The sequence below is a fragment of the Anser cygnoides genome, chromosome 3 (assembly GCF_040182565.1).
Source record: "Anser cygnoides isolate HZ-2024a breed goose chromosome 3, Taihu_goose_T2T_genome, whole genome shotgun sequence".
Classification (NCBI taxonomy): domain Eukaryota; kingdom Metazoa; phylum Chordata; class Aves; order Anseriformes; family Anatidae; genus Anser; species Anser cygnoides.
Genome location: NC_089875.1, coordinates 109,614,806 through 109,633,435, shown reverse-complemented (window position 1 = coordinate 109,633,435; position 18,630 = coordinate 109,614,806). Strand labels below are relative to the sequence as shown.

The following is an 18,630-nucleotide window of genomic DNA, read 5'->3' as shown; positions in this document are numbered from 1 at the left end:
TTACTGTATCTGGGGCGATAGGGCTGTTACTGCAAAATATAAAATTCCAGTCTTCAGAGAGTAGGAGTAAATCAGCTTTGTGAAGGGTTAAGATGCGTGGAATAATAATGCAGTTTAGTCTCAGGAGTGAGCATTAAGAATACTTGGGGAAAAACGTCTGGAGAGTATAGTAATATACATAGCAATATGTATAAGCAATATTTGGAAATGTTTTTCAAAAAAGCTTTTCTTAATCCAAAAAAATCTTATTAGGTTCTGGTTTTCAAATTCCTTAGGAACAATTGCAGTATCCCAAGGTACTATGATAGCTGTGACAAATAATTTGTAGTCTCACTTCTTTTACTTTAATGTCTTGTTATTTACTGATTGATCAACCTGAATTTTGGCCATTATCTGTTAGTACATGTGTTGACTTCTCATATGCTGTGAGAAAGTAGCCTGATTATTTCAAACACTGTTTCTGGATTGCAAGCTTTACATAGAAAACTGCTAATATTTACTTCAGTATTTTAAATTTGGGAGCCCAAATATATTTTTAAACATGCAAGTACTCCTGAATTTTCATGTTAGTGTGTCCTTTGGTGCTTGCTGCCATATAGCTTGGAATAAGAGGTCTGACTATCTTAGATAACAAGTAATGATATGCCCTATGCATTATATACTGAAGGGAAGAGGTAATTCATTTATTAGCTACTTTAGTGCTCAGTTTGTGATGTTCTCATATTTTGAGTAGGAAAGTATAAGTTCATTTTGTGTGTGATGTCTTCCTTATTTATTATCTTCTTTGTATAATCTGTTTTTCCTAACTTCTTGCTGCCTTCTGAAAACTTTACCTTTTTTATAGCTAGGAATATAAATCCTATGTTTTGCTTCATTTTTCTGTGTTTGAAGAGTGCTTTTATTTATGCAGTAGTTTGGTCCTCCCACGTATGAAAGTAGAGCAAGAGTGCTGGAAAGGCTGTACAAGGCTGTTGAGTAGATGCAGTGAATTGGATGGCTGTGGTAACCAGTACAGATTAACATAAGTTTTACTTCAGTGGTCTTTTTTTCTAAAAATGTTTTTCTGGAACTTTCATAAGCAGTCGTTATGTAGCTTAGCAGTTATATATTGGGATAGTATGTTGAACACCAATTGCTTTGACCTTTTTCTGGGGATTACAGTTCAATTTGGCATTCATTTGGCATAGAAAGAATGATTTGTAACACCTTACAGGAGAACCTAGTCAGAAGGCAATGTCTTTTCTTCTTTTTTTTTTTTTTACTACCCATAGACCAAGGCAAAGTTGAATCGATACGTAATTTGTAGTAAATTTTGTTTGTTATAGGTTGACACTTACTGAATTAATTTGGTTCTATAGCCTGCTTTAACTTATGTGGCTAAATTACTCACTAAATAAAGTAGTGAGTGATTAAAAATAAGTAAGGAACTTCTGGCCAGCAGGCAGCTTACATTCAATCAGTGAATGCTGATTGGATATAGTATGGATGCAATATTTAAGTTAAAATGTATGCCATAGTGTTTGACCATTATTGTTGTAATTGCAGCCAAGAGGCAACAGAAAACATGGTGCATCGTTTATCATCACTAGAGCAATTACAGGTAAATATGACTTGTTTTTATGTTCCTGACTCATAAGAATCATGTGTAGATTGCCTGTAAAATTTACAGTTTCTCCTCTTTAGGGTGGCTAGTATAATGGAAATAGAGCAGAAGATGTATTTTTAGAAAGATACTTTCTGATTATCACTATTACTGTGTTACTGTATTTCATTTTTGTGAGCTCTCTTGCCTCTGTTAGGTTATTGGGACAAAATAATAAAACATCTAAAAAGTTTGGAAGTCCTGTTGTACTTTGCAAGATGTTGTTTTTCTGTTTCTCAGTTCTTACAATTGGGCTACTTGCTATTTAGACAACTCTGTGAGGAAGCTTTATGATATTATGATCGTTGCAAATTCAGCTCTTGGTTTATGCATTAACTGAGTTGTGCTTTCCTTAGGCATTTCTCTTAGAAAAAATCAATACTCATTTCTGATTTTTTTTAATTTGACATTTGCATTTACTTTAATATAAGGATTCACTGACCAAGAGTAGAGGCTTTTTCCCTGTACAACTTCTTGTTTTGTGAGAACTTTTGAAATTCTATGTACAGTAAGCTGAAGAGTGTTTTAAAACAGCTAGGGATTTAATTTTTGCTTGCTTATTCATTTTTGTAGGTCCTGCATTGTTTCTGCTTCGATATATCTGGTACAGGTAGGTTTGAAAATAATGTTTAATCTTTTTATTTGGTAATATTTTGATACCTTTCTAATATAAAGTTATTGTTAATGACAATAAAACTGAACACTGCTTAGAATATTATCTTTTCATCAACTGAGGCTGAAACCACTTGAGTTGCAGCCGAAACCTATCTAGAAAAAAAGTAGTGTATGCTACTTTGACTTTTTGGTTTTATAAGAAGTCTAAGTAAACTTGCAGTTGGAACATCCTCTTTCTCAAAACATTTGTTTTTCCTCTTCACTCCTAGTTGAGATACTTCCAGTGAATCTGTTTTCTTTTAAGCCTCAATGACAGGTATGGTGGCATGGCAGGGTTTGTTTCTATCGAGGCTATAATTTGTACTATTATTATTTTTTTTAACAATTCAAACTGTTGTATAAAATGCTTTGTAAGTAATTCTGATTCAGAAAACACTAAAATGATCACTGAAACATACTGGAATAAATACAGTGTTCCTGGAGAATTTCAACTCTGATTATACCACTCTGTTGAAGCTCTTCGTGTGTTTGAAGATATCAGTTCTCCCTCTTTAGAGGTATTCTGTTATTTTTGAGGTATGAAAATGGGCTATGGTGTTGCTCACTGTGAAATAGTACTATAGCAGTAAGTCAGCAGTCATTGCTGTTTTCCCTATTTTTGGTGGTCTACTTTATTTTCTGCCTTTTTTGTTTGTGTTTGCGGGATCCATGCCATCATATAAGCCAGGTTGTAAGGATTCAGCTGCAAACAGAATGAACTCATTTAATTTTCTTTATATCAGTAGTCATACTGATGGTCTGTTTTCTAGCTTTTAAAATTGATTCTAGCTGCCATTTTCATGTATTTATAACATACGGTTAGAGACAAAGGAGGAAGGAAACCAGATGAGTATCAATCTCAGACCAGGTTCATTAGGATCCAGCTAGGTATTGAAAATGTTTAAGGATGGAGATCCCAGAGCTTCTGGACAGCCTTTTCCAGGGCATGACTGTATTTATGGTGAAGAATTCTTTTCCTTATGTCAGCTTGGAATCTCCTCTGTTTTAAACTGATCAGCATTCCTGCCATGCACCTCAGTGACTCTTCTTGGAACCTTGTAGGTTCCAGAGGGCTTTGGTTAGCTCTGTCTGAAGCTTTCGCTTCTCCAGGCTCCAACTCCCTCACCTTGTCCTTGTAGGGCAAGTACTCCAGTCCCCGGACCATCTTGGTAGCACACCGGTTTACTGGTGTCCTTGTGGTAGGGTACCTCAAACTGACTGCTGACCAGAGTCTGAAGAATGATGAGTAAATAATTAGATCTCTTAAAATGTAGCTATGATTCTATTAATACAAATGAGGATGTTGTTAGCCTGTGCTGTTGGCAGGGTGCATTGTTGATTCACGTTTAGTTGTAGTTGCTAAAACTTCCCAGGTGATTGGCTATCTTAAAGCTAAGTCACCTGACGTGTATATCTCATGTATTGCTAGGCGTATGTTCTGATTTGGGCTAATATTTATTTATTTATCTTTTTCAGCCCTGCGAAGTTTTGTCTGCCAAATGGACTGGTTCGTCTAGTTAATAAGCAGATAAACTGGCAGCTAGTACTTGCAAGGTAACCAGCTATGTATTTATGTTTTCAGTATTTGGTAATAGTGAATGTATTAATACTTCCCGCCCTGCCCACATTGATAGCAATGTTGAATTGATAACATGCTAAAGTAATGTTACTCTTCTTGGTCAAGAGAACTACAGGGGGCATTCAGAGGTAGCCTTGGGAAAGAAAGGTCAGTCTGCTATCTAGGGGCTTCCACAGCATTTCCATTTTAAGGCATCTTTCATGCATGTCTGTGTATACTTTTAGCATTTTAGCAAAAGTAGCTTGTAGTGTAATACTTCTGCTGGGATTGTATTCAGAACTTGAGTTTGATCAGCTAAAGACCTATAACTTACAGGATATGTAATATAAATTGTTTATTTTTAAATTTGTGGAAAGTGAATGTGTACCCTCAAGCCGTCTGCTGTTTCCTTTGTTGAAGGAAGAAACAAGAATTCCAAGGCTAGAAACAGCTGTTCTATAGTAATTTTAGAAGCATCATTGAAATCATTGGCTTTTAAAAGTAAGCATAAACATATGTAAAGAAACATGAAAGTAGTATGGAATATTTTAGCTTATTATCACTAAGTACGATCAGTGGTTTAGCAAGAGTTTTGTATTGAAAGAGGTGGTGATTCTTCGAGGGAAGTGGTGATCCTTTTGATGTGTGACATGCCAGCTGCGATGTTGTATGTTAAGTACAAAGACGGGAGTCTTTGTCTTACAAGTCTTACGAGGAGCGGCTAAGGGAGCTGGGATTGTTCAGCCTGGAGAACAGGAGGCTCAGGGGCAACCTTACCGCTCTCTACAGGTACCTTAAAGGAGGCTGTAGCAAGGTAGGGGTTGGTCTATTCTCCCACGTGCCTGGTGACAGGACGAGGGGGAATGGGCTAAAGTTGCGCCAGGGGAGGTTTAGGTTGGATATTAGGAAGAACTTCTTTACTGAAAGGGTTGTTAGGCATTGGAATGGACTGCCCAGAGATGTGGTTGAGTCACCATCCCTGGAGGTCTTTAAGAGACGTTTAGATGTTGAGCTTAGTGATATGGTTTAGTGGAGAACTTGTTAGTGTTAGGTCAGAGGTTGGACTAGGTGATCTTGGAGGTCTCTTCCAACGTAGACAATTCTGTGATTCTGTGGGAGGCCTGCTGCTAAGGAGATGGCCTGACTTCCTGAAGTATGGTAGCTATGTGGTTCAGATAAAGCAATACAAAGTCTTCAAGTATTGCTGGTATAAACTTATCCATAAAAAACGTCTGATTTTTGACTTGCCCAGCAGTAACATTTCTAGGCACTGCTTCTGTTTTCTTAGTGCTGCTGTTAGAGACTGTGACAGATATGTTTCAGTGACATAAGGGGAATTCTATTAAAACACTTTTTTTGTTTAAGAAGTGATATTTTCTCTTTCATAACAAATTGGGACGTTATGTTTAACCATGCAGAAAAGTGCACAGAGCTCTCTTCCACACTCTGAAAGGACTGGACTTCAACTAACTTTCATTCCTTTATTTTCCTCTTTCAGCAATGGTAAATTGTTGGCAGTTGTGCAAGACCAATGTGTAGAAATCAGGTAACTTATGATTATGTGTTGTTTCATAACCACAGTTGTAGAGTTACGAGAGAGTGTTTCTAGTGACTTGCTAACCATGGTTTTAAATGCTTTTTTTATTCTTTTAGAATGCTACATATATCCTGAAATTAGTCTATGGGATAATCTTAAAATATGTTATCACTTAGAAAGCAAAAGCCTTCTATTTCTTTTTAGGTCTCGCCCACTCACCATTTTAAAAACAACTCACACCCAAAAAACAATTTATAAATGCTATGGATTTATATATAAACACTTATCTGTATTTCCCTCCATGTTGGGATGTGTTTGTGTGTGTCTTATTTTTTTAATTTTTTTAAGATGTGAAAGAAAAGCAAGTGCTAAACTCCAATTCATGGTCTTTCTAACCTTTGCCTTTCCATTCCCCCTTAAAGTGAGAAGAAGTGAGACAAGGAGCTAGTATTACACTTCTCTGTATAATAGGTGGCATGTATAATACTTCACTTTATTTTACAAGTGATACGAATTGCCATAAAGACTCACATTTTCCTTTTTCTTCTGTTCTCTAACAACAAGTTTTCCTTTGCCAGTTCAAGAACACATTTAGCAGTAGAACAGATCTTGATTGAGTATGTTTACTTGTTTCACAAAAATCCATTTGCTAGAAGGTCAGACCTTCCATTTGTATGTAAAAGAAGCAAGTGTATGAAAATTTTCAATCACAAGTGATGTGAACACCATAAATGTCAGCTTATAAACTATAGAATAAATCTTGTGTTTCAACTGTATTAATGTAACTATATTCTTGCATTGTTTCTAAATTGTAACTTAGAGAATACTGGCTAGTTTAAGGAAAAAAAGACTTACACAGCATTTCAGAACTTCAGGAAGAATTTTGAACAACATTACTGCTAAATCTGGGGTATTATTTTTTTATGGGTTATATGGAGGGTTTCTAAAATTCTATTGTTACCAAGACTAGCTGCCTGAGGGTGAAGGCTGCTATCTGTCTTTCTGAACAAGTAGTCAAATACATTCAGGCCTTTGGATTGTGCACTTAAAGTATTTTTATAGCTCTGAGTTTATTCTGGAAAATTGAATAAGTGAATGTGTGTGTAGTCTAAATCCATGAATCTTAATCTGCAGGTCTGCAAAAGATGACTTTGGATCCATAGTTGGAAAATGCCAAGGTAATGTGGCAACCTCTATATAGTTACTTGATGTGGCTGTTGTTATTTATTCATGTGTTGCTAAGTGGTGGTATTGGTTTACTAACTTCTTAAAAGTATCGTGAGGAGTCTCTTAATATTTTTGCTCTGTGATTAGCTCCATTTTTCCCCCCGCTGATTCTTTTCGCATTGATTAACATACAGTACCTGAAATGAAGTGATAGTGAAATGAATGGATTTTGAAGGCATAGTGGATGTTGGAGTTTTTTTATTTTTCATGTTTGTTTTTGTTTTGGAAGGTAAGTTTATAATGATGACAGGAATCATGCAATTTTTGATGCAGATGTCTTTTTTTTTAAAAAATTTTGTTTAAGGGATTATAGTTCTCTTTTTCTTGTCCTTATCTCTACCTCCTGACACGGCAAATATTATTTTCAGAAGTAAGTAGATGAACGATTGTCTGTCGGGCAGTGACCATCTATAGAACTAGAGGTTCCAAACCATGAAAGTTACTCTGTACAAATCAGTTTAAAGCTCACTTAAATTCTTATGTGCTGTTTTTCCAACACTGGATGAGTTGGAGGTTGTCAGATGGTCCAACACAGTTCACTTTGTTGTGACTCAGACTGTGGCCATTGACTGGTGAAAGAAACTTTTATTTTAAGAATGTTTTCCTTTTCTGTAGTGCCAAAAGATCCTAACCCGCAGTGGAGACGAGTGGCTTGGAGCCATGACTGTACGTTACTTGCTTATGCTGAGAGTACTGGAACTGTGAGAGTTTTTGACCTAGTGGGTAGCGAGCTTTTGGTCATTTCACCGGTAAGTGCTGTCTCTGATTAAATTTGTACAAATTTAACTTCTTGTAAGGATAAAGGGTAATTTTTTTTTTTTTTGTAAATCGTGGCATACTTTGGTATTAAGGCTTACAATATGAATACCATGCATGGATATGCTATGAAGTATTTATCATATAACAGTTACATTAAAGTTAACTAAGTTTAAGTCATGTGTAGCATATGCAAAACATATCCTTTGTGCTGTTTTATCTAGGCAGAGTTTTCATCTTATCTTGGTCAGAACTGTGGTAGATCAGCAGGTACATCAGATTGTGGAAATACAGAATCTTCTACTTGGTGTGTGTGTGCAAATGGTTATGGTTTGTAATAGCAGATGAGAAATCTGCAGTTCATGGGCAGATTGTGTTATAAATTGAGGAAATATTGCTAATAAAGCAATATGAGAATTTTTTCATTGGTAGGTATGAGAACATGTTGTGCTAGGCAAACTATTACATGTTTTGTTTACAATTACATGTTTTGTTTTCTGTATTCAAAGGTTGCACTAAGCTAATTTGGGAGTGGTTTTAAAGTCTATTTCCTTAGCATGTTGTTTTTGTGGACTTTTTATTAATAAGCTTTCTTTAAGATCAAGATCAAAGAAGTGTATTTTGTTACTATTAGAAACTATGAAACATTAGTTTTTTAAAAACACTTTCATAAAAGTAATAAATTCTGAATTTCTTAAAAGTAACCAAGATACTTTTTTTTTTTCCTTCTTCTTTCTTTCCCCGCCTTTCTCTCTCAATATTTTTCTGCATTTTTGAGTAAAGGCAGCAAGTTTTCCGGGAGATCTGAGTTATGCTGTTGCTGGATTAATCTTCCTAGAATATAAAGCAAGTGCCCAGTGGTCAGCTGAATTGCTTGTCGTTAATTATCGTGGAGAGCTGAGAAGTTATCTTGTAAGGTAAGCACAAGTTTTGTCTTAGTTGGAGAAGATACCATGAACTTCAAAGGAATTCTTTCCCACTATTTAAAGAAAATAAATCTAATTTAAATTTTTTTTTTACACCCATACTTAGTGTTGGAACAAATCAAAGCTTTCAAGAAAGTCACAGTTTCAGCTTTAGTAGCCATTATGCACATGGAATAACAACTGTCATTTACCATCCTGGTCACAGGTAAGCATTTTGTTTGCTATCTGCCAGTAATATCGAAATGATGAACAAAAGTGGCAAAATAAAACAAAGCGTGTTGAACATGTTTAAAAAGGAGGGAAGGAGGTATCTAATTTAATCTTGGTATTTAATAAGTCAGCAATAACAAGTCACATATTGCTGTACGTATGAAACAAGGCCTAGTTGGTGGTCTCACTTTACTAATAATGAGTAAAGATATTGAGGGAAGTTCAGCTTCTTGAGTGAGACAGTTGGTACACTCAAACACCAGAACAAATGACAACTAGCACACTTGTGAACTCCAGAAGAGTTCCTTATAGACATGTATATCCTGTGAATAGGGTATCATGTCTTTAGTATTAAAGAGCCCTCGCTAGGGTTAAGATCTAAGTAGATTTTATTGCCTCTAGAAATGTAAATTAAAGAAAGCTTTTCTTTTTGCATAACTTTTTGAGTTTCTGTTTTTCTGAAGTTGGATTTTTTTTAGCCTCAAGCTATGGTACTTGTTGGCTATTTGACTAATTTTTCTTTAAGAGTTGTTTAAGTTTCCTTAAGTTCTTTAAGAGAAATGCTTTTTTTTCTTGACCTATCAAGTGCCTTAACTTGAGAAGACTAACTTTTCTTTGTAACAAACACAGGACTTGATCTCAGTTTCTTTGAAATAAACGTTTATTTTCTGTTTATTTGCAGTTAATACTGATGCTGGTGAGAGGGAGATGTGGTGGTCACGGGCTGTTTAGTCATGTAGTATGCCTTAATTTCAGTAATTTCTGGTTTTTGGAAGATGTATTCTTAGCATGTGTACTGGAGAGTACCTTAAGCACTCTTTCAGAAAGGCTTGTTGTATGCTTCTTCAATGAAACTGTAGCTTAGGTATAGAGAAAACAGCAGTGAGAACACGTCTGAGGTATTTGCCTTGGCAGCCTGGGTCAGTTTATCTGTATGTTTTTGATTCTTCAAGAACACATGATTTTTATTTATCAAATGCAACACTTAGCTTTAAGTGCTGTATTTGATAAATACAGAAAATTGTTTACTTCTTGCATCATTTACTGTCTGAGTATGTTGCATTAGCAGCATTTTTAGAATGTCAGAAATAGCTTCAAAAGATATTTCTGAATTTGATGGGTTTAAGGGCTGGTTATAGTTTGCTTGTTTTTTTTTTTTTTCTTTTTTCCTTCCCGCTCTGGATTTGTTTCCTGGACTTTTCCCTACTGTTCTGGCTGGAACGGCCAGGCTTTGGTATTTGGAGTTGTCTTGTGATGCTTTTTCCTTAATTAGTAAAATGTTGGGCACAGATACCAGATTTGAAAGGGGGACTGATTGGCTACCTGGTCTTGCAGCAGATGTGGTTGGAATAGGTCCTGGTTAGGCGATTCCTTCTGTTGAAAATGTTATCTGCCATTTTTATATCTACTGGTCATATGGCAAGATAAACTTGGCAACTTACTCCTTGATTTCTTTTAAATTGTGAGAACTCCCTTTCTAGATATTTTTATTCTATTATAGCTACTAGGATTAAATTTGTCAACACAATTTACTGCATTGTTTTAAACTGAAATTCAGTTTGGATATAGAATACTAGAATAAACTCTGTTAGAAACTTGTTCTCATCCTTCAATATTGAGATAGCTATCTTAAGGAAAAACTGGTTGTTGATGAGAACTAATGTTCTCCTAGCTTATACTGAAAATTAACCTCTTAAAGTAATGGTTTTCTCTTTCTAACTGCTTAATATTTAATTAGTAATTCCGCATATTTCATACTTAATATACTAAATCTAGAGTTTTGAAATAGTAAGTCTGGATGATGGAGCTTTGGTAGCACTCTGACCAGGCAGCAGAAACAATTCATTCTTTCCTTTAATCAGACAAGGGTTCTTGACACTTGCTTCCAAATCTGCCTTTTCTGCTCCTAATATGAGGAATGAAGTAGATTGAATATTAACCCATATTCTTTGCAACTGCGCTGTTAGAATCAAACTATGGTCAAATAATTATTCTGATTGTATTAATATATAGATATGCTTGTGTTTGATTTTCTGTGCATTTCTGGGCAAATGATATCAGAACAGTTAAACTGTTAAAATAGATGAATCCATCAATAAGTAAATAAATGAAATAGAAAATCAGCTGATGTAGTCTGGACATCGCTTTGTGTGTGCCAGTGACAGCTTCTTGCCACAGAAGTATATAATAGGGAGGAGAAAAAAGAATTCAAGTTTTGTGTTTTCTTTCATCTCACCTCCAACTAATAGTTTTTGTTTTCCCACTGTTCTTTTATGATTGTGGGTTTACGTTTTAAAATCTTATTATTAGTATGAAGTAAAAGCAGCATTGTCTCCTGTTCTTTTGTTCTTAGAACAGTTTATTCAGAATATTAGTAAATAAAATTAATTTCAGTGGAAGCTTATGGTCAGCATATTCTTTTGCCAATATTCTAAAATTTTCTATCTTGGGAAATGCCCTTTCCTGACATGAAAATATGTGGTTATATCTGCTGCTAAAGCAATAAGTTTCTGTAATGTGTGTGTATTGCACATTCAGCAATTACTTGTTTTTAGCAGGAAATATGACCCATGGAAAAAAAAAATCATATAGAGTCCTCCATGATTGTAGTATCTCCTGGTATATGTAATTAGTTGACTTGCTTAATAAAGTTGAAAATTGATACTTTAAAGAACTGACATTAGAGACCTGTAAATTCATGAGCAGAATCACTTGTTGAAATTAAGTTGTTTTATCTGAAAAACAGGAGCTTGAGGGAGGCAGTTGTCTTAAATTGTGTGTTGAAGAAAATTTTAGATAAATATGAATCCTTCAAAGTTTCCATTTTCATTAACGTGAACTTTGATCACTTAAGTTCAACTTTGTTTTTTTTTTTTTGCATTTCATTTAGTTTTAGATGGTGCAGTTTTACAGATCTGTCTCTATAGCTTGTAGGCCTTGACTTACCACACTGTATTGCTATGTATTTGCCAGTTACCTATTAAACTGCAATAAAATGGCAATCAAGAACTTAATATATCTAATTGAAAAAAACGAAAGTAAGCATATGATAATTGCAAAGAAAATCTTTCAGTAGGGAATGTATCTGAATCTGTAGGAAAACATGAAATGGTAGCTTTGGGGAAAAAGTATAATCTTGAGTTTTACTGCTGTTGGAAAAAATCTTAATTTAGATGCTTAAATGCTTGCGTTTCCATGCATTCCAGCTTTCATCTGTGATGGAATTTATCAACTTCAGTTGATAAAACTTAAATGTTTGCTTCAGTGTGAGCTCTCTGTAGGCTCTAATGGAAGTTTCAACACCTCACTTATTTTGTGTACTTTAATCTGGAGCTGAATGCCTTATTTCAGGGTTATCTGCAGTTGCTTCAGAAGGAGTCTGATGTTAGAGCCTAAAATGTGTGATGGCTTTGGGAGATGAAGGTTTTAGGTTCACTTGAAATCTTGCTTGTTATCGTACCCGAATTGATGTGTGAAAAATTGTGTAGAAGTCTCAAGATTTATTTTTGGATACCTTAATTGAACTTGCTGTCCTTGAGACCAGTAGTATACTAATTATCTTTAGCCCAACTTTATAGAACCCTTGAAAGCAGAATATAATTGAGATACTGCAGGGGCAGCCAGCTTTTTGAGGCTGAAAGGAACCTCTAGAAATCATCTAGCCCATTCCCCTTCCAGCAGGGTCAACCAGAGCAGTTTGCTTGGAGCCATGCTTCCCACTCTCCTTCTCCTCAAGATAACTACACATGTTCATAGAATCTACCCTCAGACTTTTCATCATCAGGCTGAGCAGTCCTAGCTCTCTTTGCTTTTCCTGGTATGGCAGATGCTCCAAGACCTTCACCTTCATTGCCCTTTGATGGATTTGCTCCACTATTACGTTCACGGCCCCTATACTGGAGGGCCCAGAGCTGGATGCAGCAACTCAGATGTTTCACCTGCGCTGAGTAGACTGTAAGGATGACATCCAGTTCATACTGGTGTATGTGGTTATTCCTTCCCAAGCATAGGACTCTGTGCTTCCTGTTGTTGAACTTCGTGAGGTTCCTACTGGCCCGTCTCTCCAGCCTGCTGTGGTCCCTCTGAATGATAGCACAGTCTAGCATTTCATCAACCGCTTACCCAGTTTTGTATTATCTGCAAACTTTGCCTCATAGTTCATCTTGTTAATGAAGCTGTTAAACAGTATGGGCCCTGGTATGAACCTCTGGGGTACACCACTAGTGACTGGCCTCCAGCTGGGCTTGGAGCTCTGAGGTACTCCCAGTCCCTAATCTGCTGCAAGGATGCTGAACCTAATCTGTAGCTGCAGATCTTCAGGTGAAGCAGGAGCCTCTGTTGGTGCCAGAAGTTGCTAGCTTTCCAGCCTCTTCCATTAGGGGAAGTCTCCGTTTCCCAGTCTGATATACACGGGGGATGCGTGCCCCCCACTTCAGTACGTCTGTGAGTTTAGGATACTCCTGTATCCTCAGAGCAGAGTGTCAGAGGATCCAGCCAGTCTCCTTTTCTGGTCATCTCTGATGCTGCAACAACCTGCTGCCTTCTTTCTGAAGCACCTGTTGCCTGCTGAGACAGACCATCACCAAACACACACTTCCAGAGGCAAGGAGCACCTGCTGTCCATGCCCCAACCTCTGGAAGAGGCCTTGGTCCGAGACCCAAAGGCCTGTCTGCATCCCCCTAAGGGAGCAAGTTCTGAGGCAAGGTGGGTGCTAGGCCTGTGCCCCGGGCTTCATCACCACAGTTGCTAAAAACGTGTACAAATAGTTTCTGGCCCCCCTTTTCCACAAACTGCTGCACAAGTCACTGCAGCATCTGTTGGCTGTTTGCTAGGTGTGGTGCTTACACGGGCCTTTTTCTAGCACTTAGCAAAAAGGTTCCTGACCCTCCCTAGTCAGGAGACAGCTGGAACAAAAGCTCAAAGCACCCTTTGGTCAGGAGCAGATGTTAGAACTTGTTGAAAGCTGCCAGAGCTTGCTAGAAGTGAGGCCGCTTATAAGTAGCTCTTTCCAGTGATGTCAGGCACCATGAAGTTCTTTAAAGATTTCCCAGGAGTTGTCTGCTGATCCCAGAAGTATGTAGAAGATTAGGGGGGGGTTTAGAAATGGAGCCCAGAAACTGCTGCACGCTTGCTATGCTGTATGCAGAAAGCATCTGCAAGAATAAAAATTAACACAGATCTTACAGTATTAAGTACTAAAGGATTTTGCATTGATCCTTATGTCAATATCAGCATGGCAGATAAAACTTTCCCTTCCAGAGAGTTACTGGTAAGTGTCATTTATTAAATTGTTACTTTGTGGCCCATATGGAGTCACACAAACCTACAGCTGGTATGGTGTGATTTAAGAACCCAAATATTTGTCTAGGAAAAAATATCTTAACATTTTGGGGAGGGTGGATGTTGGGGGAATTGTCAGCACAGTATTTTCTTTACACCGAGACTAACTTTAAAAAAAACCAACAAACCTCTCTTGTTGCTATTCCCAGGCTACCTGTCAACTTGTGTTATTTTGGAGTCATCTCCTGTCTAGTGCTGAAAAAATAATTGGTAAACAAGGCTGGATCTTTGCTGAGGCTCTCAGGAGTACCTTTCATTTTCTTTTGATACCAGTTGTGTTATTCATCATAATAGTTTCTGCCCCCGCTGTTGCATTTTGCTTTCTGAAAAGCTTTTTAAAATTTTAAGTACGTGCTGCCATGATGAATTTCTCTGCAGTCCTGGGAGAAGGCTTTTTGTCTTGAGGCTTTGTGTTTTGTGTATGTCTAAACTCATATGACATCTTCATTCCAGCTGTCATTGAGTTTCATTTATCCTAAAAGATACTTCTGAATTATAAATATGTTGCACTGCATATGACAGTTCTTTCCAAAATTTCTTTGAAAAGATTTATCTTGATGGAGTTTTTGAGAGCTAGTTCAGGCAGTTTTGGCGCTACTGTTGTCACTACTATTGACAACTCTTCTCTTGGTCTTTGTGCTACTGTTTGTCTCCGAGTCAACTCTGGCACAGTGCCGTCAATTGTAATTGAATTTTAGTCACTATTGCTGTTGAAATTTTTAACTCAGTGGCATGTTGCAATGGAAGTTGGAGCTCACAGAAGAATGTAAATGCCTGTGGATGGACAAGACTATAGAAAAATTCATTTTCCAGAGGATTATGCCTGCTGTCTTTTGGTTATTAGGTGTAGACAACTGTGCTGTGGTGAGCTCATGAAGTTTGTGTTTACTGATTGAATTGTTTTTTTAAAAAAATAAATCATAATAGTCAAGTTGTGAAAGAGATGGATACGAGACTTGCTTCCAGTGATTTTTTTATCACTTCATGCATAATCTATGTAACACTGATTTTTGCCAACATCTTTCAGAGATGTCAGATGTAATTTTGTGTTCACTGATGCTAGACTGTGTGCTCAGATGTGAGTATCCAGACATGTTTATTTGTGGTCAGCTAGAATGGGCATGACATCATGCACAATAGGGTATATCGAGTCTCTTGTCCTAAAACTTAAAGCTGTTAGGAGGAGTTTCATGTGATGTGCCATGTCTCAGTGTCTTAGTCAAAAGATTGATTTATTTGTATAGATTTTGTATTTATGTGCTGTAAGGTATTTGGAAACTTGTTTCTTCCTTATTTTTTAACTGCTGTTCTTCAGAAGAGCTACGTATTGTGACTAAAAGATGGCTTTTGTACAAGTTGGGGACAGTTCTTACGTTCCTTGATCAGTGGCAGTGTGTCAAACTTCAGTGATAAAGTGGTGGGAAGCACAGGAAAGTTGCACTAGGGAAACACAGGGGAGAAGGGAAACAAAATACGTGCAGAAGAAAAATGAATGGATTATTAAGTGTATGACATTTAATCTGTGATTTCTTTCTCTTTTCTAAGGGCACTTTTCCCCAGTAATCAGTTTTAGTCCACTAGAACTACTCAGTTCATATTGTACGTATCCATTAAATCAATACCTATTCTGAGGAGTATGTTATGAAGAGACTTATTTAAATTGCGTGTCTAGTCATAAAAAAATACAGAGGGCTTCTTCACTTCTATACAAGCTATTACTCGGCTGTCTGGGTAGCTAAAACTGGTTAAGATGTTTTTATACAGTAATGTTAAATAAATTACTGTTTGTTATGTAGTTACAGCAGAGGTTTTTGTTAGTGAGATGCAGCAATGAATTTTTTTGGAAATACGCTCAAATGGCAGATGACTGCTATATGAGCTTCAGCCGCTAGGTGGTAGAATATTTCAATATTAACACGAACTTTGAAGACGGATAAATGTTCTGCAGGCTCAACTTATGACTTCGATCTATGCCTTTGTTTGCAGATATTTTACATTTTGATGGGTTTTTCAATAAAATGATGCTCCCAAACAAACATAGACCTCTGTTCTCAAAGTTTTCATCAAAGTGATCATAAGATAATGCTAAAACTGCCTGTTAATAAGGTCAAAGGGCTCCAAGGGAAAATGTTTTGATACATTTTAGTGGTAATCAACAATAGTATCGAGTGTGCCTCAATTTTTTTTTTGTAAGTAGAATCTAATGTGTGTAATGAAATTACTGTGTGCATATTATAACTGATAGTGTGGCTTTAGAAAAGAAAATTGAAAAGTCTGTTTCTGCTTTGATCTTCAGTTAAAGGAGAAATATCTTCTGTACCACTTACTAGGCTTCCATTTTTTCATGCTTCAGCAGAATGACCAGAACTGTTCACAGAATCATCTAGGTTGGAAGAGACCCCTAAGATCACTTGGTCCAACCTCTGACCTAACACTAACAAGTCCTCCACTAAACCATATCACTAAGCTCTACATCTAAACATCTCTTAAAGACCTCCAGGGATGGTGACTCAACCACTTCCCTGGGCAGCCCATTCCAATGCTTAACAACCCTTTCAGTAAAGAAGTTCCTCCTAATATCCAACCTAAACCTCCCCTGGCACAACTTTAGCCCATTCCCCCTCGTCCTGTCGCCAGGCACGTGGGAGAATAGACCAACCCCCACCTCTCTACAGCCTCCTTTAAGGTACCTATAGAGAGTGATAAGGTTACTCTTAGCCTCCTCTTCTCCAGGCTGAACAATCCCAGCTCCCTCAACTGCTCCTCGTAAGCCTTGTTCTCCCAACCCCTCACCAGCCTCGTTGCCCTTCTCTGGACTCTCTTGAGCACCTCCATGTCCTTCTTGTAGCGAGGGGCCTAAAACTGAACACGGTACTCAAGGTGCGGCCTCACCAGAGCCCAGTACAGGGGGCCAATCACGTCCCTAGACCTGCTGGCCACACTGCTTCTTGTACAGGCCAGGATGCTCTTGGCCTTCTTGGCCACCTGGGCACACTGCTGGCTCATATTCAGCTGCCTATCAACCAGTACTCCCAGGTCCTTCTCTGCCAGGCAGCTTTCCAGCCACTCATCTCCCAGCCTGTAGCTCTGCTTGGGGTTGTTGCACCCCAGGTGCACGACCTGGCACTTGGCCTTGTTGAACTTCATACAGTTGGCCTCAGCCCATCGCTCCAGCCCATCCAGATCCTCCTGCAGAGCCTTCCTACCCTCGAGCAGATCGACACATGCACCTAACTTGGTGTCATCTGCAAATTTACCGAGGGTGCACTCAATTCCCTCATCCAGATCATCGATAAAGATATTAAAGAGGACCGGCCCCAGTACTGAGCCCTGGGGGACTTCACTAGTAACCGGCCTCCGACTGGATTTGGCTCCGTTCACCACAACTCTTTGGGCCCGGCCATCCAGCCAGTTTTTAACCCAACAAAGCGTACGCCAGTCCAAGCCACAAGCAGCCAGTTTCTTGAGGAGAATGCTGTGGGAAACGGTGTCAAAAGCCTTACTGAAGTCAAGGTAGACCACATCCACAGCCTTCCCCTCATCCACTAAGCATGTCACTTTGTCATAGAAGGAGATCAGGTTCGTCAAGCAGGACCTGCCTTTCATAAACCCATGCTGGCTGGGCCTGATCGCCTGCTTGCCCTGCAAGTGCCGCGTGATGACACTCAAGACAATCTGCTCCATGAGCTTCCCTGGCACTGAGGTCAGGCTAACAGGCCTATAGTTCCCCGGGTCTACCCTCGGGCCCTTCTTGTAGATGTGAGTCACATTGGCTAGCCGCCAGCCAACTGGGACCTCCCCTGATAGCCAGGACTGCTGATAAATGATGGAAAGTGGCTTGGCCAGCTCCTCTGCCAGTTCTCTCAGTACCCTCGGGTGGATCCCATCCGGCCCCATCGACTTGCCTACATCGAAGTGTCGTAGCAGGTCGCCAACCATTTCCTCATGGATAGCGAGGGCCACATCCTGCTCCCCATCCCCTTCCACCAGCTCAGGGTACTGGGTATCCAGAGAACAACTGGTTTTGCCACTAAAGACTGAGGCAAAGAAGGCATTGAGCACCTCAGCCTTTTCCTCATATCTTGTAACTAAGTTTCTCCCCGCATCCAGTAAAGGATGGAGATTCTCCTTAGTCCTCCTTTTGGTGTTGATGTATTTGTAAAAACACTTTTTGTTATCTTTAACGGCAGTAGCCAGATTGAGCTCCAGATGAGCTTTGGCCTTTCTAATTTTGTCCCTGCGCAGCCTCGCAACAGCCTTATAGTAGTCCTGAGTGGCCTGCCTCTTTTCCAAAGATTATAAACCCTCTTTTTTCTCCTAAGCTTGAGCCACAACTCTCTTCAGCCAGGCCGGTCTTCTTCTGTGCCGGCTCGTCTTTGGGCACATGGGGACATACCACTCCTGAGCCATTAGGATTTCCTTCTTGAAGAGTGCCCAGCCTTCCTGGACTCCTCTGCCCTTCAGAACCACCTCCCAAGGGACTCTGCCAACCAGTGTCCTGAACAGCTCAAAGTCAGCCTTCCGGCCTCCGGAAGTCCAAGACAGCAGTTTTACTGGTCCCTTTCCTGACTTCGCCAAGAATAGAGAACTGAACCATTTCCTGGTCACTCTGCCCCAGACAGCTCCCGACCACCACATCTCCCACCAGTCCTTCTCTGTTTGTGAACAGAAGGTCTAGCGGGGCACCTTCTCTGGTAGGCTCTCTAACCAGCTGCGTCAGGAAGCTATCTTCCACGCTCTCCAGAAACCTCCTAGACTGCTTTCTCTGGGCTGTGTTGT

At 38.8% G+C, this 18,630-nt stretch overlaps 1 protein-coding gene across 4 annotated transcripts in view; it reads left to right on the top strand.

Annotated features, from left to right (window-relative positions):
• The window catches only part of NBAS (NBAS subunit of NRZ tethering complex), a 188,347-nt gene that overhangs the window by 3,082 nt on the left and 166,635 nt on the right, over positions 1 to 18,630 (top strand). For all 4 annotated transcript variants that reach the window (XM_066994950.1, XM_048071263.2, XM_013172651.3 and 1 more), the window contains exons 2-9: positions 1,546 to 1,600; positions 2,216 to 2,252; positions 3,773 to 3,850; positions 5,353 to 5,400; positions 6,526 to 6,569; positions 7,234 to 7,367; positions 8,158 to 8,291; positions 8,407 to 8,505. In XM_066994950.1, the coding sequence (XP_066851051.1) occupies positions 1,546 to 1,600; positions 2,216 to 2,252; positions 3,773 to 3,850; positions 5,353 to 5,400; positions 6,526 to 6,569; positions 7,234 to 7,367; positions 8,158 to 8,291; positions 8,407 to 8,505 (629 nt within the window). The remainder of the gene's footprint in view (positions 1 to 1,545; positions 1,601 to 2,215; positions 2,253 to 3,772; positions 3,851 to 5,352; positions 5,401 to 6,525; positions 6,570 to 7,233; positions 7,368 to 8,157; positions 8,292 to 8,406; positions 8,506 to 18,630) is intronic.